Source organism: Panulirus ornatus, chromosome 30, assembly GCF_036320965.1.
Source record: "Panulirus ornatus isolate Po-2019 chromosome 30, ASM3632096v1, whole genome shotgun sequence".
Lineage (NCBI taxonomy): Eukaryota > Metazoa > Arthropoda > Malacostraca > Decapoda > Palinuridae > Panulirus > Panulirus ornatus.
Genome location: NC_092253.1, coordinates 23,511,223 through 23,538,616, shown reverse-complemented (window position 1 = coordinate 23,538,616; position 27,394 = coordinate 23,511,223). Strand labels below are relative to the sequence as shown.

At 41.6% G+C, this 27,394-nt stretch overlaps 1 protein-coding gene across 4 annotated transcripts in view; it reads right to left on the bottom strand.

The window, feature by feature from the left end:
- LOC139758490 (nuclear pore complex protein Nup98-Nup96-like) overlaps positions 1–27,394 on the bottom strand; it is a 162,364-nt gene that overhangs the window by 4,640 nt on the left and 130,330 nt on the right. For all 4 annotated transcript variants that reach the window (XM_071679978.1, XM_071679980.1, XM_071679981.1 and 1 more), the window contains exons 27-30: positions 25,903–26,058; positions 24,369–24,536; positions 10,058–10,155; positions 6,793–7,033 (exon numbers count right to left, since the gene is read on the bottom strand). In XM_071679978.1, coding sequence (XP_071536079.1) covers positions 6,793–7,033; positions 10,058–10,155; positions 24,369–24,536; positions 25,903–26,058 — 663 coding nt within the window. The remainder of the gene's footprint in view (positions 1–6,792; positions 7,034–10,057; positions 10,156–24,368; positions 24,537–25,902; positions 26,059–27,394) is intronic.

Below are 27,394 nucleotides of genomic sequence, written 5' to 3'. Positions count from 1 at the left end.
TGAGTATTCCTAGGAAATTATATGGGAGGGTATTGATTGTGAGGGTGAAGGCATGTACAGAGCATCATATTGGGGAAGAGCAGTGTGGTTTCAGAAGTGGCAGAGGACGTGTAAGAAAGGTGTTTCCTTTGAAGAATGTGCATGAGAAATACGTAGAAAAATAGACTGATTTGTATGTAGCATCTATGGATCTGGAAAAGTTATATGATAGGGTTGATACAGTATATGGTGTGGGAGGTAAGCTGCTAGAAGCAGTGAAAAGTTTTTACAAGGATGTAAAGAAGACAGGAGAGTGATTGGTTACCAGTGAAAGTCAGTCTGTGGCTGGGATGTGTGATGTCCCCATGGTTGTTTAATTTGTTTATTAATGGGGTGGATAGGGAAGTAAATGCAAGAGTTTTGGAGAGAGGAGCAAGTATGCAGTGTCTTAGGGATGAGAGGGTCTGGGAAGTGAGTCAGTTGTTCACCGATGATGCAGCTTTGGTGGCTGATTCAAGTGTGAAACTGCAGAAGTGGGTGACTGAGTTTGGAAAAGTTTGTGAAAGGAGAAAGTTGAGAGTAAATGCGAATAAGAGCAAGGTTAATAGGTTCAGTAGGGTTGAGGGACAAGTTAATTGGGAAGTAAGTTTGAATGGAGAAAAATTGGAGGAAGTGAAGTGTTTTAGATATCTGGGAGTGGCCTTAGCTGCTAATGGAACCATGGAAGCAGAAGTGAGTCACAGGGTGGGGGAAGGAGTGAAGGTTCTAGGAGTGATGAGGAATATAAGGAAGGAGAGAGCGTTATATCGGAGAGCAAAAATTGGTATGTTTGAAGGAATAGTAGTTCCAACAATGTTATATGGTTGTCAGGCATAGGCTATAGATAGGGCTGGACAGAGGAGGGTGGATGTGTTGAAAACGAAATGTTTAAGGACAATATGTGGTGTGAGGTGGTTCTGATCAAGTAAATGAAAGGGTAAGAGAGATGTGTGGAAATAAAAAGAGTGTGGTTGAGAGAGCGAAAGAGGGTGTGTTGAAATGTTTTTTTTTTCTTTTTTTTTTTCTTTTTAAAGGAAGGAACAGAGAAGGGGGCTGGATGAGGATGTTTCCTCAGAGGCCCAGTCCTCTGTTCTTAATGCTACCTTGAAGCGGAAAATGGCAAATAGTATGAAAGAAAGATATATATACATATATATATATATATATATATATATATATATATATATATATATATATATATATATATATATATATATCCACTCCCAGATATCTAAAACACTTTACTTCCTCCATTTTTCTCCATTGAAACTTACCTCCCAATTGACTTGACCCTCAACCCTACTGTACCTAATAACCTTGCTCTTATTCACATTTACTCTTAACTTTCTTCTTTCACACACTTTACCAAACTCAGTCACCAGCTTCTGCAGTTTCTCACATGAATCAGCCACCAGCGCTGTATCATCAGCGAACAACAACTGACTCACTTCCCAAGCTCTCTCATCCCCAACAGACTTCATACTTGCCCCTCTTTCCAAAACTCTTGCATTTACCTCCCTCACAACCCCATCCATAAACAAATTAAACAACCATGGAGACATCACACACCCCTGCCGCAAACCTACATTCACTGAGAACCAACCAATCACTTTCCTCTCTTCCTACACGTACACATAACATACATCCTCGATAAAAACTTTTCACTGCTTCTAACAACTTGCCTCCAACACCATATAATCTTAATACCTTCCACAGAGCATCTCTATCAACTCTATCATATGCCTTCTCCAGACCCATAAATGCTACATACAAATCCATTTGCTTTTCTAAGTATTTCTCACATACATTCTTCAAAGCAAACACCTGATCCACACATCCTCTACCACTTCTGAAACCACACTGCTCTTCCCCAATCTGATGCTCTGTACATGCCTTCACCCTCTCAATCAATACCCTCCCATATAATTTACCAGGAATACTCAACAAACTTATACCTCTGTAATTTGAGCACTCACTCTTATCCCCTTTGCCTTTGTACAATGGCACTATGCACGCATTCCGCCAATCCTCAGGCACCTCACCATGAGTCATACATACATTAAATAACCTTACCAACCAGTCAATAATACAGTCACCCCCTTTTTTAATAAATTCCACTGCAACACCATCCAAACCTGCTGCCTTGCCGGCTTTCATCTTCCGCAAAGCTTTTACTACCTCTTCTCTGTTTACCAAAATCATTTTCCCTAACCCTCTCACTTTGCACACCATCTCGACCAAGACACCCTATATCTGCCACTCTATCATCAAACACATTCAACAAACCTTCAAAATACTCACTCCATCTCCTCACATCCCCACTACTTGTTATCACCTCCCCATTTGCGCCCTTCACTGAAGTTCCCATTTGCTCCCTTGTCCTACGCACTTTATTTACCTCCTTCCAGAACATCTTTTTATTCTCCCTAAAATTTAATGATACTCTCTCACCCCAACTCTCATTTGCCCTCTTGCACTTTTCTCTTGACCTCCTGTCTCTTTCTTTTATACATCTCCCACTCAATTGCATTTTTTCCCTGCAAAAATAATCCAAATGCGTCTCTCTTCTCTTTCACTAGTAATCTTACTTCTTCATCCCACCACTCACTACCCTTTCTAATCAACCCACCTCCCACTCTTCTCATGCCACAAGCATCTTTTGCGCAATCCATCACTGATTCCCTAAATACATCCCATTCCTCCCCCAGTCCCCTTACTTCCATTGTTCTCACCTTTTTCCATTCTGTACTCAGTCTCTCCTGGTACTTCCTCACACAAGTCTCCTTCCCAAGCTCACTTACTCTCACCACCCTCCTCACCCCAACATTCACTCTTCTTTTCTGAAAACCCACACAAATCTTCACCTTAGCCTCCACAAGATAATGATCAGACATCCCTCCAGTTGCACCTCTCAGCACATTAACATCCAAAAGTCTCTCTTTCGCGTGCCTGTCAATTAACACGTAATCCAATAACACTCTCTGGCCATCTCTCCTACTTACATATGTATACTTATGTATATCTCACTTTTTAAACCAGGTATTCCCAATCACCAGTCCTTTTTCAGCACATAAATCTACAAGCTCTTCACCATTTCCATTTACAACACTGAACACCCCATGTATACCAATTATTCCCTCAACTGCCACATTACTCACCTTTGCATTCAAATCACCCATCACTATAACCCGGTCTCGTGCATCAAAACCACTAACACACTCATTCAGCTGCTCCCAAAACACTTGCCTCTCATGATCTCATTATCTCGGAAAGCAGAAATAGGTATGTTTGAAGGAATAGTGGTTCCAACAATGTTGTATGGTTGCGAGGCGTGGGCTATGGATAGAGTTGTGCGCAGGAGGATGGATGTGCTGGAAATGAGATGTTTGAGGACAATGTGTGGTGTGAGGTGGTTTGATCGAGTGAGTAACGTAAGGGTAAGAGAGATGTGTGGAAATAAAAAGAGCGTGGTTGAGAGAGCAGAAGAGGGTGTTTTGAAGTGGTTTGGGCACATGGAGAGGATGAGTGAGGAAAGATTGACCAAGAGGATATATGTGTCGGAGGTGGAGGGAGCAAGGAGAAGAGGGAGACCAAATTGGAGGTGGAAAGATGGAGTGAAAAAGATTTTGTGTGATCGGGGCCTGAACATGCAGGAGGGTGAAAGGAGGGCAAGGAATAGAGTGAATTGGAGCGATGTGGTATACCGGGGTTGACGTGCTGTCAGTGGATTGAATCAAGGCATGTGAAGCGTCTGGGGTAAACCATGGAAAGCTGTGTAGGTATGTATATTTGCGTGTGTGGACGTATGTATATACATGTGTATGGGGGTGGGTTGGGCCATTTCTTTCGTCTGTTTCCTTGCGCTACCTCGCAAACGCGGGAGACAGCAAAAAAAAAAAAATATATATATATACATACACATACATACGCACATATACACACACACACACACATATACATATATAAACATATGAAAAATGTAAGAAACAATTTAGAAAACTGAAACTTCTAGCTTGCAATGAAATGAAAAAATGAATGTCACATAATGGTTCAACCTCTGGCTATGGAAAAGGGAAATGTATAATTTATTTACACAAACGTCAATAGCAGTTCTCATCAATTTAACCACTGTATCAATAAGCTTCAATGTCTAAGCTACATTTTTTCCAATTTCACCATGGAAGCGGAAGTGCATCATAGGGTGGGGCAGGGGGCGAAAATCCTGGGAGCCTTGAAGAATGTGTGGAAGTCGAGAACATTATCTCGGAAAGCAAAAATGGGTATGTTTGAAGGAATAGTGGTTCCAATAATGTTGTATGGTTGCGAGGCGTGGGCTATGGATAGAGTTGTGCGCAGGAGGATGGATGTGCTGGAAATGAGATGTTTGAGGACAATGTGTGGTGTGAGGTGGTTTGATCGAGTAAGTAACGTAAGGGTAAGAGAGATGTGTGGAAATAAAAAGAGCGTGGTTGAGAGAGCAGAAGAGGGTGTTTTGAAATGGTTTGGGCACATGGAGAGAATGAGTGAGGAAAGATTGACCAAGAGGATATATGTGTCGGAGGTGGAGGGAACGAGGAGAAGTGGGAGACCAAATTGGAGGTGGAAAGATGGAGTGAAAAAGATTTTGTGTGATCGGGGCCTGAACATGCAGGAGGGTGAAAGGAGGGCAAGGAATAGAGTGAATTGGATCGATGTGGTATACCGGGGTTGACGTGCTGTCAGTGGATTGAATCAGGGCATGTGAAGCGTCTGGGGTGAACCATGGAAAGCTGTGTAGGTATGTATATTTGCGTGTGTGGACATGTGTATGTACATGTGTATGGGGGGGGGGTTGGGCCATTTCTTTCGTCTGTTTACTTGCGCTACCTCGCAAACCCGGGAGACAGCGACAAAGTATAAAAAAAAAAAAAAAAAAAAAAAAAAGACATATACATATATACACATGTACATAATTCATACTGTCTGCCTTTATTCATTCCCATCGCCACCTCGCCACACATGGAATACCATCCCCCTCCCCCCTCATGTGTGCAAGGTAGTGCTAGGAAAAGAAGACAACAAAGGCCCCATTCGTTCACACTCAGTCTCTAGCTGTCATGTAATAATGCACCAAAACCACAGCTCCCTTTCCACATCCAGGCCCCACACAACTTTCCATGGTTTACCCCAGACCCTTCACATGCCCTGGTTCAATCCACTGACAGCACGTCGATCCCGGTATACCACATCGTTCCAATTCACTCTATTCCTTGCACGCCTTTCACCCTCCTGCATGTTCAGGCCCCAATTACTCAAAATCTTTTTCACTCCATCTTTCCACCTCCAATTTGGTCTCCCACTTCTCCTCGTTCCCTTCACCTCTGACACATATATCCTCTTGGTCAATCTTTCCTCACTCATTCTCTCCATGTGACCAAACCATTTCAAAACACCCTCTTCTGCTCTCTCAACCACACTCTTTTTCACAACCACTTAAGTGGTTGTGAAATTGCACTCCATTGACCCAAGCAGCTGTCTTTCCTTTCTGCCTCACCCACACGTGGACTATCAACATTCTGTCTACAATTAAACAATCTCTCCTCGTCAAACATACCACATAACAACACTTAAATCACACTGCTGATTCTTTGTAACTCTTAAGATTTTCTTCCAGTTAGCACTATGTGCTCACCCTGCTTTTTGGCAAAATGTTAAGAACAATAGGTAGTAGTAGTATGTAGAAACATTTAGGCAGGAGCATTAGGTAAAAACATGAGGTAGAAGGAGGTGGAAGTAGCAGGTAGGAGCATTACATAGATGTAGTCAGTAGGAGCATTAAGTAGGAGTCTCTGCGATCACTGTGCTAGAGTTGCCCTCTGCCAGGAGCCTGCTAAAGGTGAAGCACTAAAGGGTATGAAATGGCGATGGGGTTCATTAATCATGAAGGCTCTATTGCCGTGGCCACCCCCTTGAGAGAGTTCCAGGTGTGAAAAGGCATCAGATATAGATAGATACATAATGCAAGGAAGGAGACTGGATTCTATTTTTCTTGAATTTGATAAGGCATCTGACAAAATAGATTAGAGAATTTTAGTGTAAAAAGTAACAAAAAAACTTTAAGGGAAACAAGGGAGGTGGATCAAAGATTTTCTTATTAAAAAAAATTAAGAGTTCTATACTGATAAACGGAACCACATCTATCTATATCTCTGACACCCACTCCCTTCAGGAATTCCCTCAAGGGGGTGGCCATGGCAAACAAGTCTCCATAACTAGTGAACTCTAGTAATGCTTCTTAGCTTTTAATGCCTAACCCTTAACAAGCCACCAGCAGAGAGCAACTCTAATGCAGTGTTCCAGAGGCTACTACCTAATGTTTCTAAAGACTATTTATATCTAATGCTCCTGTCTAAGGTCTAGTTGCCTTCTACTACTTCCATCTATTGCTTCTACCATTTTGCCAAAAGGTAGGACTAGAGCACAGTGTTCACCACAAGAAAATCTAAAGTTAAGAAGAATGAGTTGTTTGAATTAAGTGTTGTCAAGTGTTATGTATGACAAGGAGAGATTGTAAGTTTGTGGAAAGAATGCCAGCAGGCCACACGTGGGTAGGGCAGAAAGAGAGGACAGCTACCTGGGTAAGAGAAATGTAACTTGACAAACACTTAAAGCTGGCTCAGTTGCATGTAATAAATAAAAGGCAATTAGATATAAAAAGGAAAAACATTTATATTAATGAGAGTATCGTTAGATGCTCTTATCAAAACAATCATGTGCATCACTCTCTATATTTACCTATGAGTGGCAGTATGGCATTTTAGATTATTCAGTCTGGAGCAGAGTGCAAGAAGACGTGGTCTCAGCTGTTCCAGCATTGCAGGAGTTGGGTCACCAGACTTCTTCATGTCTTCTACCACAGAGCAAACATCTAGATAATCTGCATATACACCACCACCAATGGCCCAGTCTACTACACTGTTACGTACACCATCATCATACAGTTGGTCCAAGAATCCATGCAAGTAGTCATGGTCTTCTGTAGAAAATAATTCATCATTTTAACAAAGAAACAAGAATATAGTAGAAAATGACTAAGTAGACAATTTCCTCCAATTTAAAGCAACAAAACTAAGAAGACCCAGTTTAGATGTACCATTAATAACCATTCAAATACTTCATACCAAGTTAAAAGGAATCCTACATATTTCACCAGAAGTACTTGAAGGGGAGCAGTTGGATTTGTATGAGGCTTTTGTGGATCTGTATCAGGCATACAACAGGGTTGATGGAGGTTCTTTGTGGAGGGTCTTGAGAATATATATGATGTGGGAAGTGGGCTGCAGGAAGCAGAGAAGCTTTTGTCAAGGGTGTAAGACACATGTATGAGTAGAGAGGAGAGTGACTGGTTCCCAATGAAGGTCAGTCTGTGGCAGAGGAGTGTGATGTCTTCATGGTTGTTAATTTGTTTATGGATGGGGTGGTTAGGGAGGTAAATGCAAGGGTTCTGGAGAGAGGGGTGAGTAAGCAATCTGTTGGAGATGAGAGGGCCTGAGAAGTGAGTCAGTTGTCGTTTGCTGATGATACAGCACTGGTGGCTGATTTGAGTGAGAAACTGCAGAAGCTGGTAACTGAGTTTCGAAAAGCGTGTGAATGGTTCCATGAAAATGGTGGTCTGCAGCATGGGTGTGTGTGTCATCATGGTTGTTTAATTTGTTTATGGATGCGGTGATGACAGAGGTAAACGTAAGATTCCGGAGAGAGGGGTGAGTATGATTTGAGTGAAATTCTTTAGAAGTTGGTGACCATGTTTGGAAGAGTAAGCGATAGGAGAAATTTGAAAGTGAATGTGAATGAAAGGAAGATTATTAGATTCAGTTGGGTTGAAGGACAAGTTAGCTGGGATATATGTATGAATGGAGAAAAATTGAAGGAAGTGAAGTGGTTTACATACCTGGGATTGGACTTGGTAGTGAATGGAACCTTGGAAGTGGAAGTGAGTCATAAGGTTGGGGAGGAAGGGAAGGTTCTGGCAGTGACAGAACGTTATCTTAGGGAGCAAAAATGGGTATATTTGTAGTTCCAACAATATCATACGGTTGCGAGGCAAGGCTAAAGACAAGGTTGAATGGAGGCTAGTGGATGTGTTGAGAATGAAATGTTTGAGACAATATGTGGTGTGAGGTGGTGTGATCAAGTAAGTAATGAAAGGGTAAGAGAGATGTGTGGTAATAAAAAGAGTGTGGTTGAGAGAGCAAAGGAGAATGTGTTGAAATGGTATGGATATATGGACAGAATGAGTGAGGGAAAGTTGACAAAGAGAATATATGTGCCTGAGGAGGAGGGAACAAGGAGAAACGTGAAACATAACTGGAGATGGAAGGATGGAGTGAAAAAGATTTTGAGCGATCAGGGCCTCAACATGCAGGAGGGTGAAAGCTGTGCAGGGAACAGAGCAAATTGGAATGATGTGGTATACTAGGGTCAATGTGCTGTCAATGGACTGAACTGGGTATGTGAAACTTCAAGGGTGAACCATGGAAAGGTCTGTGGGGCCTGGATGTGGATAAGGAGCTGTGTATGTATATATGTTTACATGTATATGTACGCATTATGCATATATGTACGTGTACGTACAGATGCTCCCCAACTTACGACTAATGTGACTTACGACCATTTGTACACATGACCAGAAAAAAATACAAATGAAAAATATAAATGTAAAAATTTCACTTGTTCATATGTCTGCCAGTGCTAACAGCTATGTGCATACAATAGTGAATGTCTGATAGTCCTAGCACTGTGCACATCACAGCATCTCTTTCAGTTCTTGCTCTAAGTTACCATTCAGTAAATGCATGTTAATCAAATGAATCTAACACATTTTTGTGCTGGATTAAACCCCAAAAAAGATGATGAGCAAGAGGAAAAACCCAACAAATGTTGACCTGGCAAAAAGTAGATGAAAAACTACCCTAATATGTAAGCAGTACTCCATATCAGAGCAAAAATCAACCCTTAACATATTAAACTGCTGCTCACAATAAAATAATCATGGTAACTATACAGCACTCCAAACTTTAGGGAAGCATACTTTAAGATGCTGATCATGTGAGTTTCTAGTACAATGGAGGATATTGCTAAGCCCAACAAGTTTGCTGTTAAAGGGATGAACTGTGGTCACGAGGAAATGACTGACTCTTAGATATAGGGAGGAAATGCATCTTAGCACTAGCGAATGTAATCAGGTTACAACTTCCCTGGTTTAAGATACTGCACAAATCAAAATTGAGGAAGTTATGTTCTGTGCAAGAAAAGAGAACTATTACATTAATGCAACTGTATACTTCTATTCAGCATATTCTTTCACACTATGCCCATTGTCAAAGTACCTGTAAACTGAATAGGAATGAAAATAATGCTCAAAATATTCTTTATTCTGACAAAACCTCAAAAGAAAATCTCTACATTTCTAAATCTTTGGGATTCTGATGTTTGGATTTTCGATGTTGTACCTGTGTTACACAAAATTTTTGCATTTCTTTTACTGTACCCAGTTTTTCTAACACGTTATTTTGGCTTAGGCAGAGTATGCAAGATCAGCATGTAAGGACAGGGATAAGCAGAGACTCTTTTTGCCATGGCTACCCCCTTAATGGGAGTTCCTGAAGGGAAAAGGCATCAGAGATATAGATAGACAGTTGGATGATAGGGTTTGCAGATTGCACAGATAAAAAGCTGGAGTTGGATGCCTGGAAAGGCAGATTAAGGGCAAAAATATGGAAATGTCAGAAATGAGAAAAAAGTGGAGCACCACTGCCTGAAATTCAAATTTCAGATATCCATGCACCGCTTTGGAAGGAATCTTAAATGCATGGGAATTCAAAATCTAAATGCTTTTGGACTATGAATGTTTACTTGACAACTGAGATGTGATACTTTTGGTTCATGATAAATGAGGCAAAGCTATCTGCCTGCATTACCTTCTGCCATAACTATTCCCCCCCCCCCAAAAAAAAAAAGAGAATTTATCACAGTAAAATGCAAAAATACACAGACTTACCATTAATGATTGAATTAGGAGCTATTGTGTCAACAATGAGCATGTGAGCACGATTGTATTCACCTGCTTTCAACAGATACCAGGCCTCCTCATCAATCCTTGGGAAAAAAATACAAAACAACTATTAGTAGTCAAAGCAAATATCATTATTATTATACTTGATCACTGTTTCCTGCATCAGTGAAGCAGTACCAGGAAACAGACGAAGAATGGCCCATCCACTCATATTATATAAATAAATGCCCATATATGTACATATACATATAAACATATACATACACATACTTTTTTTTTTTTTTTGCTTTGTCGCTGTCTCCCGCGTTTGCGAGGTAGCGCAAGGAAACAGACGAAAGAAATGGCCCAACCCACCCCCATACACATGTATATACATATGTCCACACACGCAAATATACATACCTACACAGCTTTCCATGGTTTCCCCAAGACGCTTCACATGCCCTGATTCAATCCACTGACAGCACGTCAACCCCGGTATACCACATCGATCCAATTCACTCTATTCCTTGCCCTCCTTTCACCCTCCTGCATGTTCAGGCCCCGATCACTCAAAATCTTTTTCACTCCATCTTTCCACCTCCAATTTGGTCTCCCACTTCTCCTCGTTCCCTCCACCTCCGACACATATATCCTCTTGGTCAATCTTTCCTCATTCATTCTCTCCATGTGCCCAAACCATTTCAAAACACCCTCTTCTGCTCTCTCAACCACGCTCTTTTTATTTCCACACATCTCTCTTACCCTTACGTTACTTACTCGATCAAACCACCTCACCACACATTGTCCGCAAACATCTCATTTCCAGCACATCCATCCTCCTCCGCACAACTCTATCCATAGCCCACGCCTCGCAACCATACAACATTGTTATAACCACTATTCCTTCAAACATACCCATTTTTGCTTTCCGAGATAATGTTCTCGACTTCCACACATTCTTCAAGGCTCCCAGGATTTTCACCCCCTCCCCCACCCTATGATCCACTTCCGCTTCCATGGTTCCATCCGCTGCCAGATCCACTCCCAGATATCTAAAACACTTTACTTCCTCCAGTTTTTCTCCATTCAAACTTACCTCCCAATTGACTTGACCCTCAACCCTACTGTACCTAATAACCTTGCTCTTATTCACATTTACTCTTAACTTTCTTCTTTCACACACTTTACCAAACTCAGTCACCAGCTTCTGCAGTATCTCAAATGAATCAACCACCAGCACTGTATCATCAGCGAACAACAACTGACTCACTTCCCAAGCTCTCTCATCCCCAACAGACTTCATACTGGCCCCTCTTTCCAAAACTCTTACATTCACCTCCCTAACAACCCCATCCATAAACAAATTAAATATATATATATAAAAAAGAAAGTGAGTCAGTTGTTGTTCGCTGATGATACAGCGCTGGTGGCTGATTCATGTGAGAAACTGCAGAAGCTGGTGACTGAGTTTGGTAAAGTGTGTGAAAGAAGAAAGTTAAGAGTAAATGTGAATAAGAGCAAGGTTATTATAGGTACAGTAGGGTTGAGGGTCAAGTCAATTGGGAGGTGAGTTTGAATGGAGAAAAACTGGAGGAAGTGAAGTGTTTTAGATATCTGGGAGTGGATCTGGCAGCAGATGGAACCATGGAAGCGGAAGTGGATCATAGGGTGGGGGAGAGGGCGAAAATTCTGCGAGCCTTGAAGAATGTGTGGAAGTCGAGAACATTATCTCGGAAAGCAAAAATGGGTATGTTTGAAGGAATAGTGGTTCCAACAATGTTGTATGGTTGCGAGGCGTGGGCTATGGATACAGTTGTGCGGAGGAGGATGGATGTGCTGGAAATGAGATGTTTGAGGACAATGTGTGGTGTGAGGTGGTTTGATCGAGTAAGTAACGTAAGGGTAAGAGAGATGTGTGGAAATAAAAAGAGCGTGGTTGAGAGAGCAGAAGAGGGTGTTTTGAAATGGTTTGGGCACATGGAGAGAATGAGTGAGGAAAGATTGACCAAGAGGATATATGTGTCGGAGGTGGAGGGAACGAGGAGAAGAGGGAGACCAAATTGGAGGTGGAAAGATGGAGTGGAAAAGATTTTGTGTGATCGGGGCCTGAACATGCAGGAGGGTGAAAGGAGGGCAAGGAATAGAGTGAATTGGAGCGATGTGGTATACCGGGGTTGACGTGCTGTCAGTGGATTGAATCGGGGCATGTGAAGCGTCTGGGGTAAACCATGGAAAGCTGTGTAGGTATGTATATTTGCGTGTGTGGACATATGTATATACATGTGTATGGGGGTGGGTTGGGCCATTTCTTTCATCTGTTTCCTTGCGCTACCTCGCAAACGCGGGAGACAGCGACAAAGTATAAAAAAAAAAAAAAAAAAAAAAATATATATATATATATATATCCCTGGGGATAGGGGAGAAAGAATACTTCCCATGTATTCCCTGCGTGTCGTAAAAGGGGAGGTAGCGGGGGCTGGAAATCCTCCACTAACGTTTTTTTTTTTTTTTTTTAATTTTCCAAAAGAAGGAACAGAGTGGGGCCAGGTGAGGATATTCCACAAAGGCCCAGTCCTCTGTTCTTAACGCTACCTCGCTAACGCGGGAAATGGCGAATAGTTTAAAAGAGAGAAATATCCCTGGGGATAGGGGAGAAAGAATACTCCCCACGCATTCCTCACGTGTCGTAGAAGGCGACTAAAGGGGACGGGAGCGGGGTGCTGGAAACCTTCCCCTCCTTGTATTCTAACTTTCTAAAACGGGAAGCAGGAGAAGGAGTCACACGGGGAGTGCTCATCCTCCTCGAAGGCTCAGATTGGGGTGTCTAAATGTGTGTGGATGTAATCAAGATGAGAAAAAAGGAGAGATACGTAGTATGTTTGAGGAAAGGAGCCTGGATGTTTTGGCTCTGAGTGAAACAAAGCTCAAGGGTAAAGGGGAAGAGTGGTTTGGGAATGTCTTGGGAGTAAAGTCAGGGGTTAGTGAGAGGACAAGAGCAAGGGAAGGAGTAGCACTACTCCTGAAACAGGAGTGGTGGGAGTATGTGATAGAGTGTAAGAAAGTAAACTCTAGATTGATATGGGTAAAACTGAATGTTGATGGAGAGAGATGGGTGATTATTGGTGCATATGCACCTAGGTATGAAAAGAAAGATCATGAGAGACAAGTGTTTTGGGAGCAGCTGAGTGAGTGTGTTAGTAGTTCTGATGCACGAGACCAGGTTATAGTGATGGGTGATTTGAATGCAAAGGTGAGTAATGTGGCAGTTGAGGGAATAATTGGTGTACATGGGGTGTTCAGTGTTGTAAATGGGAATGGTGAAGAGCTTGTAGATTTATGTGCTGAAAAAGGACTGGTGATTGGGAATACCTGGTTTAAAAAGAGAGATATACATCAATATACGTATGTAAGTAGGAGAGATGGCCAGACAGCGTTATTGGATTACGTATTAATCGATAGGCGTGCGAAAGAGAGACTTTTGGATGTTAATGTGCTGAGATGTGCAACTGGAGGAATGTCTGATCATTATCTTGTGGAAGCAAAGGTGAAGATTTCTAGAGGTTTTCAAAAAAGAAGAGAGAATATTGGGGTGAAAAGAGTGGTGAGAGTAAGTGAGCTAGGGAAGGAGACTTGTGTGAGGAAGTATCAGGAGAGACTGAGTACAGAATGGAAAAAGGTGATATCAAAGGACATAAGGGGAGTGGGGGAGGAATGGGATGTATTTAGAGAATCAGTGATGGCTTGCGCAAAAGATGCTTGTGGCATGAGAAGCGTGGGAGGTGGGCAGATTAGAAAGGGTAGTGAGTGGTGGGATGAAGAAGTAAGATTATTACTCAAAGAGAAGAGAGAGGCATTTGGACGATTTTTGCAGGGAAATAATGCAAATGAGTGGGAGATGGATAAAAGAAAGAGGCAGGAGGTCAAGAGAAAGGTGCAAGAGGTGAAAAAGAGGGCAAATGAGAGATGGAATGAGAGAGTATCATTAAATTTTAGGGAGAATAAAAAGATGTTTCGGAAGGAGGTAAATAAAGTGCATAATACAAGGGAATAAATCGGAACTTCAGTGAAGGGCGCAAATGGGGAGGTGATAACAAGTAGTGGTGATGTGAGAAGATGGAGTGAGTATTTTGAAGGTTTGTTGAAAGTGTTTGATGATAAGAGTGGCAGATATAGGGTGTTTTGGTCGAGGTGGTGTGCAAAGTGAGAGGGTTAGGGAGGATGATTTGGTAAACATAGAAGAGGTAGTAAAAGTCTGTGGAAGATGAAAGCCGGCAAGGCAGCAGGTTTGGATGGTATTGCAGTGGAATTTATCAAAAAAGGGGGTGACTGTATTGTTGACTAGTTGGTAAGGTTATTTGATGTACGTATGACTCATGGTGAGGTGTCTGAGGATTGGCGGAATGCTTGCATAGTGCCACTGTACAAAGGCAAAGGGGATAAAAGTGAGTGCTCAAATTACAGAGGTATAAGTTTGTTGAGTGTAAGAAAGTAAATTCTCGATTAATATGGGTAAAACTGAAAGTTGATGGAGAGAGATGGGTGATTATTGGTGCTTATGCACCTGGGCATGAGAAGAAAGATCAAGAGAGGCAAGTGTTTTGGGAGCAGCTGAATGAGTGTGTTAGTGGTTTTGATGCACGAGACCAGGTTATAGTGATGGGTGATTTGAATGCAAAGGTGAGTAATGTGGCAGTTGAGGGAATAATTGGTATACATGGGGTGTTCAGTGTTGTAAATGGAAATGGTGAAGAGCTTGTAGATCTATGTGCTGAAAAAGGACTGATGATTGGGAATACCTGGTTTAAAAAGCGAGATATACATAAGTATACTTATGTAAGTAGGAGAGATGGCCAGAGAGCGTTATTGGATTACGTGTTAATTGACAGGCGTGCGAAAGAGAGACTTTTGGATGTTAATGTGCTGAGAGGTGCAACTGGAGGGATGTCTGATCATTATCTTGTGGAGGCTAAGGTGAAGATTTGTATGGGTTTTCAGAAAAGAAGAGTGAATGTTGGGGTGAAGAGGGTGGTGAGAGTAAGTGAGCTTGAGAAGGAGACCTGTGTGAGGAAGTACCAGGAGAGACTGAGTACAGAATGGAAAAAGGTGAGAACAATGGAAGTAAGGGGAGTGGGGGAGGAATGGGATGTATTTAGGGAATCAGTGATGGATTGCGCAAAAGATGCTTGTGGCATGAGAAGAGTGGGGGGTGGGTTGATTAGAAAGGGTAGTGAGTGGTGGGATGAAGAAGTAAGAGTATTAGTGAAAGAGAAGAGAGAGGCATTTGGGCGATTTTTGCAGGGAAAAAATGCAATTGAGTGGGAGATGTATAAAAGAAAGAGACAGGAGGTCAAGAGAAAGGTGCAAGAGGTGAAAAAAAGGGCAAATGAGAGTTGGGGTGAGAGAGTATCATTAAATTTTAGGGAGAATAAAAAGATGTTCTGGAAGGAGGTAAATAAAGTGCGTAAGACAAGGGAGCAAATGGGAACTTCAGTGAAGGGCGCAAATGGGGAGGTGATAACAAGTAGTGGTGATGTGAGAAGGAGATGGAGTGAGTATTTTGAAGGTTTGTTGAATGTGTTTGATGATAGAGTGGCAGATATAGGGTGTTTTGGTCGAGGTGGTGTGCAAAGTGAGAGGGTTAGGGAAAATGATTTGGTAAACAGAGAAGAGGTAGTGAAAGCTTTGCGGAAGATGAAAGCCGGCAAGGCAGCAGGTTTGGATGGTATTGCAGTGGAATTTATTAAAAAAGGGGGTGACTGTATTGTTGACTGGTTGGTAAGGTTATTCAATGTATGTATGACTCATGGTGAGGTGCCTGAGGATTGGCGGAATGCGTGCATAGTGCCATTGTACAAAGGCAAAGGGGATAAGAGTGAGTGCTCAAATTACAGAGGTATAAGTTTGTTAAGTATTCCTGGTAAATTACATGGGAGGGTATTAATTGAGAGGGTGAAGGCATGTACAGAGCATCAGATTGGGGAAGAGCAGTGTGGTTTCAGAAGTGGTAGAGGATGTGTGGATCAGGTGTTTGCTTTGAAGAATGTATGTGAGAAATACTTAGAAAAGCAAATGGATTTGTATGTAGCATTTATGGATCTGGAGAAGGCATATGATAGAGTTGATAGAGATGCTCTGTGGAAGGTATTAAGAATATATGGTGTGGGAGGAAAGTTGTTAGAAGCAGTGAAAAGTTTTTATCGAGGATGTAAGGCATGTGTACGTGTAGGAAGAGAGGAAAGTGATTGGTTCTCAGTGAATGTAGGTTTGCGGCAGGGGTGTGTGATGTCTCCATGGTTGTTTAATTTGTTTATGGATGGGGTTGTTAGGGAGGTAAATGCAAGAGTTTTGGAAAGAGGGGCAAGTATGAAGTCTGTTGGGGATGAGAGAGCTTGGGAAGTGAGTCAGTTGGTGTTCGCTGATGACACAGCGCTGGTGGCTGATTCATGTGTGAAACTGCAGAAGCTGGTGACTGAGTTTGGTAAAGTGTGTGGAAGAAGAAAGTTAAGAGTAAATGTGAATAAGAGCAAGGTTATTAGGTACAGTAGGGTTGAGGGTCAAGTCAATTGGGAGGTGAGTGTGAATGGAGAAAAACTGGAGGAAGTTAAGTGTTTTAGATATCTGGGAGTGGATCTGGCAGCGGATGGAACCATGGAAGCGGAAGTGGATCATAGGGTGGGGGAGGGGGCGAAAATTCTGGGGGCCTTGAAGAATGTGTGGAAGTCGAGAACATTATCTCGGAAAGCAAAAATGGGTATGTTTGAAGGAATAGTGGTTCCAACAATGTTGTATGGTTGCGAGGCGTGGGCTATGGATAGAGTTGTGCGCAGGAGGATGGATGTGCTGGAAATGAGATGTTTGAGGACAATGTGTGGTGTGAGGTGGTTTGATCGAGTGAGTAACGTAAGGGTAAGAGAGATGTGTGGAAATAAAAAGAGCGTGGTTGAGAGAGAAGAAGAGGGTGTTTTGAAGTGGTTTGGGCACATGGAGAGGATGAGTGAGGAAAGATTGACCAAGAGGATATATGTGTCGGAGGTGGAGGGAACAAGGAGAAGAGGGAGACCAAATTGGAGGTGGAAAGATGGAGTGAAAAAGATTTTGTGTGATCGGGGCCTGAACATGCAGGAGGGTGAAAGGAGGGCAAGGAATAGAGTGAATTGGAGCGATGTGGTATACCGGGGCTGACGTGCTGTCAGTGGATTGAATCAAGGCATGTGAAGCGTCTGGGGTAAACCATGGAAAGCTGTGTAGGTATGTATATTTGCGTGTGTGGACGTATGTATATACATGTGTATGGGGGGGGGTTGGGCCATTTCTTTCGTCTGTTTCCTTGCGCTACCTCGCAAACGCGGGAGACAGCGACAAAGTATAAAAAAAAAAAAAAAAAAAAAAAGTTTGTTGAGTATTCCTGGGAAATTATATGGGAGGGTATTGATTGAGAGGGTGAAGGCATGTACAGAGCATCAGATTGGAGAAGAGCAGTGTGGTTTCAGAAGTGGTAGAGGATGTGTGGATCAGGTGTTTGCTTTGAAGAATGTATGTGAAAAATACTTAGAAAAGCATATGGATTTGTATGTAGCATTTATGGATCTGGAGAGGGCATATGACAGAGTTGATAGAGATACTCTGTGGAAGGTATTAAGAATATATGGCGTGGGAGGCAAATTGTTAAAAGCAGTGAAAAGTTTTTATCGAGGATGTAAGGCATGTGTACGTGTAGGAAGAGAAGAAAGTGATTGGTTCTCAGTGAATGTAGGTTTGCGGCAGGGGTGTGTGATATCTCCATGATTGTTTAATTTGTTGATGGATGGGGATGTTAGGGAGGTGAATGCAAGAGTTTTGGAATGAGGGGCAAGTATGCAGTCTGTTGTGGATGAGAGAGCTTGGGAAGTGAGTCAGTTGTTGTTCGCTGATGATGCAGCGCTGGTGGCTGATTCATGTGAGAAACTGCAGAAGCTGGTGACTGAGTTTGGTAAAAAGTGTGAAAGAAGAAAGCTGAGAGTAAATTTGAATAAGAGCAAGGTTATTAGGTACAGTAGGGTTGAGGGTCAAGTTAATTGGGAGTGGATTTGGCAGAGGATGGAACCATGGAAGCGGAAGTGAATCATAGGGTGGGGGAGTGGGCAAAAATTCTGGGAGCATTGAAGAATGTGTGGAAGTCAAGAACATTACCTCGGAAAACAAAAATGGGTATGTTTGAAGGAATAGTGGTTCCAACAATGTTATGTAGTTGCAAGGCATGGGCTATGGATAGAGTTGTGTAGAGGAAGGTGGATGTGCTGGAAATGAGATGTTTGAGAACAATATGTGGTGTGAGGTGGTTTGATCGAGTAAATAATGATATGGTGAGAGAGATGTGTGGTAATAAAAAGAGTGTGGTTGAGAGAGCAGAGGAGGGTGTTTTGAAATGGTTTGGTCACATGGAAAGAATGAGTGAGGAAAGATTGACCAAGAGGATATATGTGTCAGAAGTGGAGGGAACAAGGAGAAGTGGTACACCAAACTGGAGGTGGATAGATGGAGTGAAAAATATTCTGAGTGATTGGGGCCTGAACATGCAGGAGGGTGAAAGGCATGCAAGGAATACAGCGAATTGGAACGATGTGGTATACCAGGGTCGACGTGCTGTCAAAGGATTGAACCAAGGAATGTGAAGCGTCTGGCGTAAACCATGGAAAGTTCTGTACATGTGTATATATGTATATGACCGTGTGTGTATATATATGTATACGTTGAGATGTATAGGTATGTATATTTGCGTGTGTGGACGTGTATGTATATACATGTGTATGTGGGTGGGTTGGACCATTCTTTCGTCTGTTTCCTTGTGCTACCTCGCTAACGCGGCAGACAGCAACAAATCAAAATAAAAAATATAAATATATATACATGTGAATAATCATATTTGCTTGCCTTCATCCATTCCTAATGCTACCACACCCCACAGTGAACAGCATTGCTACCCCTAACTTCAGCAAGCAGACACATTTACAAAAATTAATCAATTGTAAAGGATTGTATTATAAATGTCATCACTTTATTTTAATCTATGCACTGTGATACATAAAACACTCATCTTTTCTTTTACACATATTCGCCATTTCCCGCATTTGCTAGGTAGTGTCAAGAACAAAGGACTGAACTTTAGAGGGAAAATCCTCACTTGACTCCATTCTCTGTTCCTTCTTTTGGAAAAGCAAACACTGGAGGGAATGATTTCCAGCTCCCCGCTCCCATCCCTTTTGGTTTCCTTCTACAACACCCAGGGGATACATGGGAAATATTCTCTCTCCCCAGTCCCCATGAATAGTAAAATTCTCATAAAAATGAATGAATTGTAAAGGATAAAAAGCATTTTAAAAACAGTTCAAATGAAAACTAAGCAGCCAAACAGTGCCAGCTCATGAGTAATCATTAAAAACAACATACATTATCACTGTGTATCTTTATTTATTTATCCCTGGGGATAGGGGGGAAAGAATACTTCCCACGCATTCCTCACGTGTCGTAGAAGGCGACTAAAGGGGATGGGAGCGGGGGGCCAAAAACCCTCCCCTCCTTGTATTTTAACTTTCTAAAAGGGGAAGCAGAAGAAGGAGTCATGCAAGGAGTGCTCATCCTCCCCGAAGGCTCAGATTGGGGTGTCTAAATGTGTGTGGATGTAACCAAGATGAGAAAAAAGGAGAGATAGATAGTATCTTTGAGGAAAGGAACCTGGATGTTTTGGCTCTGAGTGAAACGAAGCTCAAGGGTAAAGGGGAAGAGTGGTTTGGGAATGTCTTGGGAGTAAAGTCAGGGGTTAGTGAGAGGACAAGAGCAAGGGAAGGAGTAGCACTACTCCTGAATCAGGAGTTGTGGGAGTATGTGACAGAGTGTAAGAAAGTAAATTCTAGATTGATATGGGTAAAACTGAATGTTGATGGAGAGAGATGGGTGATTATTGGTGCATATCCACCTGGGCATGAGAAGAAAGATCATGAGAGGCAAGTGTTCTGGGAGCAGCTGAATGAGTGTGTTGGTGGTTTTGATGCACAAGACCGGGTTATAGTGATGGGTGATTTGAATGCAAAGGTGAGTTATGTGGCAGTTGAGGGAATAATTGGTATACATGGAGTGTTCAGTGTTGTAAATGGAAATGGTGAAGAGCTTGTAGATTTATGTGCTGAAAAAGGACTGGTGATTGGGAATACCTGGTTTAAAAAGAGAGATATACATAAGTATACATATGTAAGTAGGAGAGATGGCCAGAGAGCGTTATTGGATTACGTGTTAATTGATAGACGCACGAAAGAGAGACTTTTGGATGTTAATGTGCTGAGAGGTGCAACTGGAGGGATGTCTGATCATTATCTTGTGGAGGCGAAGGTGAAGATTTGTGGGGGTTTTCAGAAAAGAAGAGAGAATGTTGGGGTGAAGAGAGTGGTGAGAGTAAGTGAGCTTGGGAAGGAGATTTGTGTGAGGAAGTACCAGGAGAGACTGAGTACAGAATGGAAAAAGGTGAGAACAAAGGAGGTAAGGGGAGTGGGGGAGGAATGGGATGTATTTAGGGAATCAGTGATGGATTGCGCAAAAGATGCTTGTGACATGAGAAGCGTGGGAGGTGGGTTGACTAGAAAAGGTAGTGAGTGGTGGGATGAAGAAGTAAGATTATTAGTGAAAGAGAAGAGAGAGGCATTTGGACAATTCTTGCAGGGAAAAAATGCAAATGAGTGGGAGAGGTATAAAAGAAAGAGGCAGGAGGTCAAGAGAAAGGTGCAAGAGGTGAAAAAGAGGGCAAATGAGAGTTGGGGTGAGAGAGTATCATTAAATTTCAGGGAGAATAACAAGATGTTTTGGAAGGAGGTAAATAAAGTGCGTAAGACAAGGGAGCAAATGGGAACTTCAGTGAAGGGCGCAAATGGGGAGGTGATAACAGGTAGTGGTGATGTGAGAAGGAGATGGAGTGAGTATTTTGAAGGTTTGTTGAATGTGTTTGATGATAGAGTGGCAGATATAGGGTGTTTTGGTCGAGGTGGTGTGCAAAGTGAGAGGGTTAGGGAAAATGATTTGGTAAATAGAGAAGAGGTAGTAAAAGCTTTGCGGAAGATGAAAGCCAGCAAGGCAGCAGGTCTGGATGGTACTGCAGTGGAATTTATTAAAAAAGGGGGTGACTGTATTGTTGACTGGTTGGTAAGGTTATTTAATGTATGTATGATTCATGGTGAGGTGCCTGAGGATTGGCGGAATGCTTGCGTAGTGCCATTGTACAAAGCCAAAGGGGATAAGAGTGAGTGCTCAAATTACAGAGGTATAAGTTTGTTGAGTATTCCTGGTAAATTATATGGGAGGGTACTGATTGAGAGGGTGAAGGCATGTACAGAGCATCAGATTGGGGAAGAGCAGTGTGGTTTCAGAAGTGGTAGAGGATGTGTGGATCAGGTGTTTGCTTTGAAGAATGTATGTGAGAAATACTTAGAAAAACAAATGGATTTATATGTAGCATTTATGGATCTGGAGAAGGCATATGATAGAGTTGATAGAGATGCTCTGTGGAAGGTTTTAAGAATATATGGTGTGGGAGGCAAGTTGTTAAAAGCAGTGAAAAGTTTTTATCGAGGATGTAAGGCATGTGTACGTGTAGGAAGATAGGAAAGTGATTGGTTCTCAGTGAATGTAGGTTTGCGGCAGGGGTGTGTGATATCTCCATGGTTGTTTAATTTGTTTATGGATGGGGTTGTTAGGGAGGTGAATGCAAGAGTTTTGGAAAGAGGGGCAAGTATGCAGTCTGTTCTGGATGAGAGAGCTTGAGAAGTGAGTCAGTTGTTGTTCGCTGATGATACAGCGCTGGTGGCTGATTCATGTAAGAAACTGCAGAAGCTGGTGACTGAGTTTGGTAAAGTGTGTGAGAGAAGAAAGTTAAGAGTAAATGTGAATAAGAGCAAGGTTATTAAGTACAGTAGGGTTGAGGGTCAAGTTAATTGGGAGGTAAGTTTGAATGGAGAAAAACTGGAGGAAGTAAAGTGTTTTAGATATCTGGGAGTGGATCTGGCAGTGGATGGAACCATGGAAGCAGAAGTGAATCATAGGGTGGGGGAGGGGCGAAAATTCTGGGAGCATTGAAGAATGTTTGGAAGTCGAGAACATTATCTCGGAAAGCAAAAATGGGTATGTTTGAAGGAATAGTGGTTCCAACAATGTTGTATGGTTGCGAGGCGTGAGCTATGGATAGAGTTGTGTGGAGGAGGGTGGATGTGCTGGAAATGAGATGTTTGAGGACAATATGTGGTGTGAGGTGGTTTAATCGAGTAAGTAATGTAAGGGTAAGAGAGATGTGTGGAAATAATAAGAGTGTGGTTGAGAGAGCAGAAGAGGGTGTTTTGAAATGGTCACATGGAGAGAATGAGTGAGGAAAGATTGACAAAGAAGATATATGTGTCAGAGGTGGAGGGAATGAGGAGAAGTGGGAGACCAAATTTTAGGTGGAAAGATGGAGTGAAAAAGATTTTGAGTGATCCGGGCCTGAATATGCAGGAGGGTGAAAGGCGTGCAAGGAATAGAGTGAATTGGAACGATGTGGTATACCGGGGTCGACGTGCTGTCAATGGATTGAACCAGGGCATGTGAAGCGTCTGGGGTAAACCATGGAAAGTTCTGTGGGGCCTGGATGTGGAGAGGGAGCTGTGGTTTCGGTGCATTATTACATGGCAGCTAGAGACTGAGTGTGAACGAATGAGGCCTTTGGAGTCTTTTCCTAGCGCTACCTCGCACACATGAGGGGGGAGGGGGTTGTTATTCCATGTGCGGCGGGGTGGCGATGGGAACAAATAAAGGCAGACAGTATGAATTATGTACATGTGTATATATGTATATGTCTGTGTGTGTATACACATGTGTACATTGAGATGTATAGGTATGTATATTTGCGTGTGTGGACGTGTATGTATATACATGTGTATGTGGGCGGGTTGGGCCATTCTTTCGTCTGTTTCCTTGCGCTACCTCGCTAACGCGGGAGACAGCGACAAAGCAAAATAAATAAAATAAAATCTTTATTTATGAATCAAGATGCATAAAATAAACTTACAGAACATATCTTCAATTATGTCCCTGGGACTGGGGAGAATGCATGCTTCCCATGTAGTCCCTGTGTGTCGTAGAAGGGGACTAAAAGGGAGCAGGGGGCTAGAAATCCTCCCCTCCTATCTTACTTTTCCAAAAGAAGGAACAGAGACATGGGCCAAATGAGAATTTTTCCCTATGATGCTCAGTCACCTGTTCTTGATGCTACCTCGCTAATGCAGGATATGTGAAATAGGTGCGAAAAAAGAAAAAATCTTCAATTATACTGAACATAACTTACGTAACTTAAACAAAATGCACGGAAAACAAGCATAAACAATGAATGAATTGCTGTGCACATGCAACCATAGAATTAGTTGGTGAAAGTGGCATTCTTTTGGTTGGGTCCTTTAACTTGGTGTCAATTGACAGCAGAACCTAGAGGGTTCTAATGGCATCCATATGACATCCAAAACTTCACTAATTCACAGTTGAAATAATGGTAAATTAGAATAAACAGATAAAAAAATTATTATAATGGTGGTAAGAAATAGTGAATTAATCCCTAGTTGTGTTCAGGAAGTGTTCTATAATGCAAAACTATGGAGATTCCTGAGAACATTTTGTGATTACCAGAGTGTCTGCCAACTGCACTGGCTGTTACAAAAAAATTTCATGCCACTGACTCAAGTTGCTTTTCACATAGAGTTGCAATGATCCATACTTTGATCCTGAATGATCATCATGTTGCTGACTGCATACCAGCAGTCCAGGTGTGTCTTAGACAGAAAGAAAAGACAGCCACCTGGATCAGAGGAATTTAACTTGACAACCACTAAAGTGCTGGCTCACTATGTAGCTGTCACTAACCCTCCTAATACCCAAGCAGGTGGTACTGGTAATATACCTGTATACCCTGGTCACTGGCTGCTTGCCAACTACTATCCTCCTCTTATGTCTGGACAAATCATTAAATCTATTAGCCCTCCTCTAAGGGCCCATGGAAAAGAATTTTCATAAAAAGACTTTTATGACCTCCACTGCCAGAAAAACTATTACTTTTGCAACCATTCAAGACTTCTGAAAGTTCCCACTTGGCTGTGGTGAAGAAACAAGTCTTATCAGATAGAAACCAGAAAAGTTGATCACATACAGGGCCTGTGACAGAGGATTATTGAACAGCACTCTCACAAGGGGCAATAGTGTTATGAACCTTGTTCTTGTGATAGTAATGGCTAAATAAAAACTCTATACATAAAGTTTTAGTCATGGTACTTACATATCTAGTGAGCGAGCCCTGGTTGCCTTTGCTTGGTGTATCCATTTCTTGGGAATACCAAGTTTATTTATCACGAAATCTTCTCTCATGGAATACTTGGGGTCGGATTCCTCTTCTTCCCCAACGGCAATGTAACGCTGTAGTAGTTCCTGAACTTCCCTACTTCGTCTGCAGGTTATAAAAAACACACAGTAAGTCTTTTTTGCCAATATACAGAAATACAAACTTGTAAGTATGGCTTGTCCACTTAAGGAGCCTAATAGCATAGCAGCATATGCGATAATTGCCAGGTAGAGATTTTTTCTTTTTGCCAGTTCATGCACTAGTTACTATCCTGTCATCACAAATATAATTCGGGCCAGTAACTACCACCAATTAATGAAATGGAAACAACAAGGATGCAAAGGTCACATTCTGTCAGTCTCTTGTATATCAATTTAATTAGTAAGACACACTGGAAATCAAACCTACTCTCAACAAAAGACTTAACTTGTGACAATTCATGTCATTTGCTTGGCATTTCACTTTTGATGTTGAATAAGTATTTGGAAATTTCAACTGTCAAATATAAATCATCTTGATTTCAATAATTAGCTAAAATTTGACTGCACTTAACTAAGGTCCTGAACCAGGGTGACATTACAGCACTGTTGTCTTAACCACTGATTACAATTTCTTTTCCACCCCAGGTGTCTCCACTGGACTTTTTGACAAAATGCAGGTTTTGAAGTATAAAAGATGATTTCCCTAACAAAGGTTGAGTCTTGCATGCATCAGAGAGCAACCTTTGTTCACTGGGGTGTCAGATCACTATATCCCCGATACAGGGTGTGTCCACCTGGATTTCACCCTTTTTGAGGACCATAATACCTAACAAAGCCAACTAATGCTTATTCACTGAGACTTCATAACCATACCACAACTTGTCCATGCCAAAAACAGTATTGGTGTGCAAGTGCAGGTGGCGCATCTCTCACATCAACTCATTATCATGAAGTTCATTAACTCTTATTTCTGATGCCGGTACTACAAAGAACTGTGTTCCAGCCCTTAAACTTCACAATCAATTTTCCATGCCTGTACGACACATTTTTCAAAATGTATGATACAAAATCTTACTATACGTTGAATGTTATACTTAAGTACAATATTCTGTAATCATCTTCTTTTTAAACATTCCTATAAATAGAGTTTCAACCACAAGTATAACATGTTATTTGCATACTTGAGTAAATATTAGGATGAAAAATCTTCCCCAAGAACAAAACCCCCCACTTACCTCATCTACTTACTTACATTACAGTGTGACTCACTATCTGGTGATTCCACTAAGTTCTGTTTTCAAGGAATGCATCCCCAGTGTTATATGATGAGTAGGTGTATCATCTTTAACTTTTTTAATTTCACCTAAATAAACTACTAATTCTTTCTTAAAAGTAAGTGAATTTTACCAAAGAAAAGGTCTGTCTTCTATGTATACCTCCTCCCACATTATAATTTTTCTTTCAAGCAACTTTTCGAAAGCAGTGCTAACCTTTCTTCATCATTAATATTGAGAAGAACAAAAACAGCCCAGTGCCACTGCCCTGCTGATTCCTGAAGGGCTGCCATACTAAGGTGTAAATTAGCACTCTGCTGTGGTGAAAGATGATGGTAGCCAAGGCTCTCCAAAACACGCCATAGCAACCAACTGAAAATAGAACAGTGAATAACAAAATATTAGTAGGTTTCTGTAATTTATCATAGTTTTTTTTTTTTTTTTATACTTCGTCGCTGTCTCCCGCGTTTGCGAGGTAGCGCAAGGAAACAGACGAAAGAAATGGCCCAACCCCCCCCCCCATACACATGTATATACATACGTCCACACACGCAAATATACGACACATGGTGATACTAAGAAATGCATTTTCCCTGCGCATAATCGAAATACAGATGGCAAACACATTTCCAATTTTTTTTTTTTCTTCTTAGGCCGTTTTCTGTTTTTGCACATTTCATGTCTTTTCCTTCTTTCTTCATTTCTCTTATCAAAACAAAAGACTGTTACCACTGCAATGTGTCTCAGTTCAGCAGATGGGCCACAAGTTTAAATGGTTGGAAAAACATATAAATATAATCAAGTAAAGATTCAAGTAACAAATTCAGTGTCCTCGTAGGTATTCCATCCACCAATGATTAGCACTATATATCCTGATGCACCTGTAAATCCTTAGGTCCCAAAGAGTAATGCACTGTTGACATCCCAAATACCAATATGCAATTTCTAAAATTCTCTATAAGCAATATCCAATTACAATGCTTCGGTCAGGTTCTTTATATTAATGAATCATGGCCAAAATGTTTTCTGAGACTAACAGACACACTGTATCCTCTGAACAAAATAGCAGTACTTGTTTCGTACACTTATTTCAAAACATATTACAAAACCCAAAACTGACAGCGTAGCTTCCAAAATAACAATTTAAATTTTTTTCTCTATTTTCACTCTTTTCACTTCAATGCTTCATAACACCAAAGCCATCTAGTATTCAGTATTCAACAAACCAAAAATCTCTTAAAGCCAGAACTTCCAACAACTACCAATAATCTTCCTTATCTTCCTGCTCCAGGAGTACCTTTTCTTTTTTATGGCTATCAGGAACTTCCAGCCTCTACAAAGACCTTATACTACCTTTCAGTCCCAGGAGTCATGTCTACTTTTATTGGGTTCTCACAGCACTCAGGATATTGAGCCCATCCAATGAACGGGACCATAAGTCAGAGTGTTGTGGTGTGTGTGTTTATATGCGAGACTGTGCAGGACAACTAACCAGTTGGTATTCAATGTCTTCACTGTGGCAACTGCATCTTGGGCTTGAAAAGTCTTGAAATATGTTGAATCTGTTTGTAATGTAGTTGGGAGAGGTAGCACCTAGAGTGTAGGTGAAAACAAATAATTTGCATATGTCTGGGGACTGTTTGGATTATAAATCTGGTTAGATTTTTAAAGGTTGTGATCAAGTAACCCCTTACTCTTCCCTCTTCCA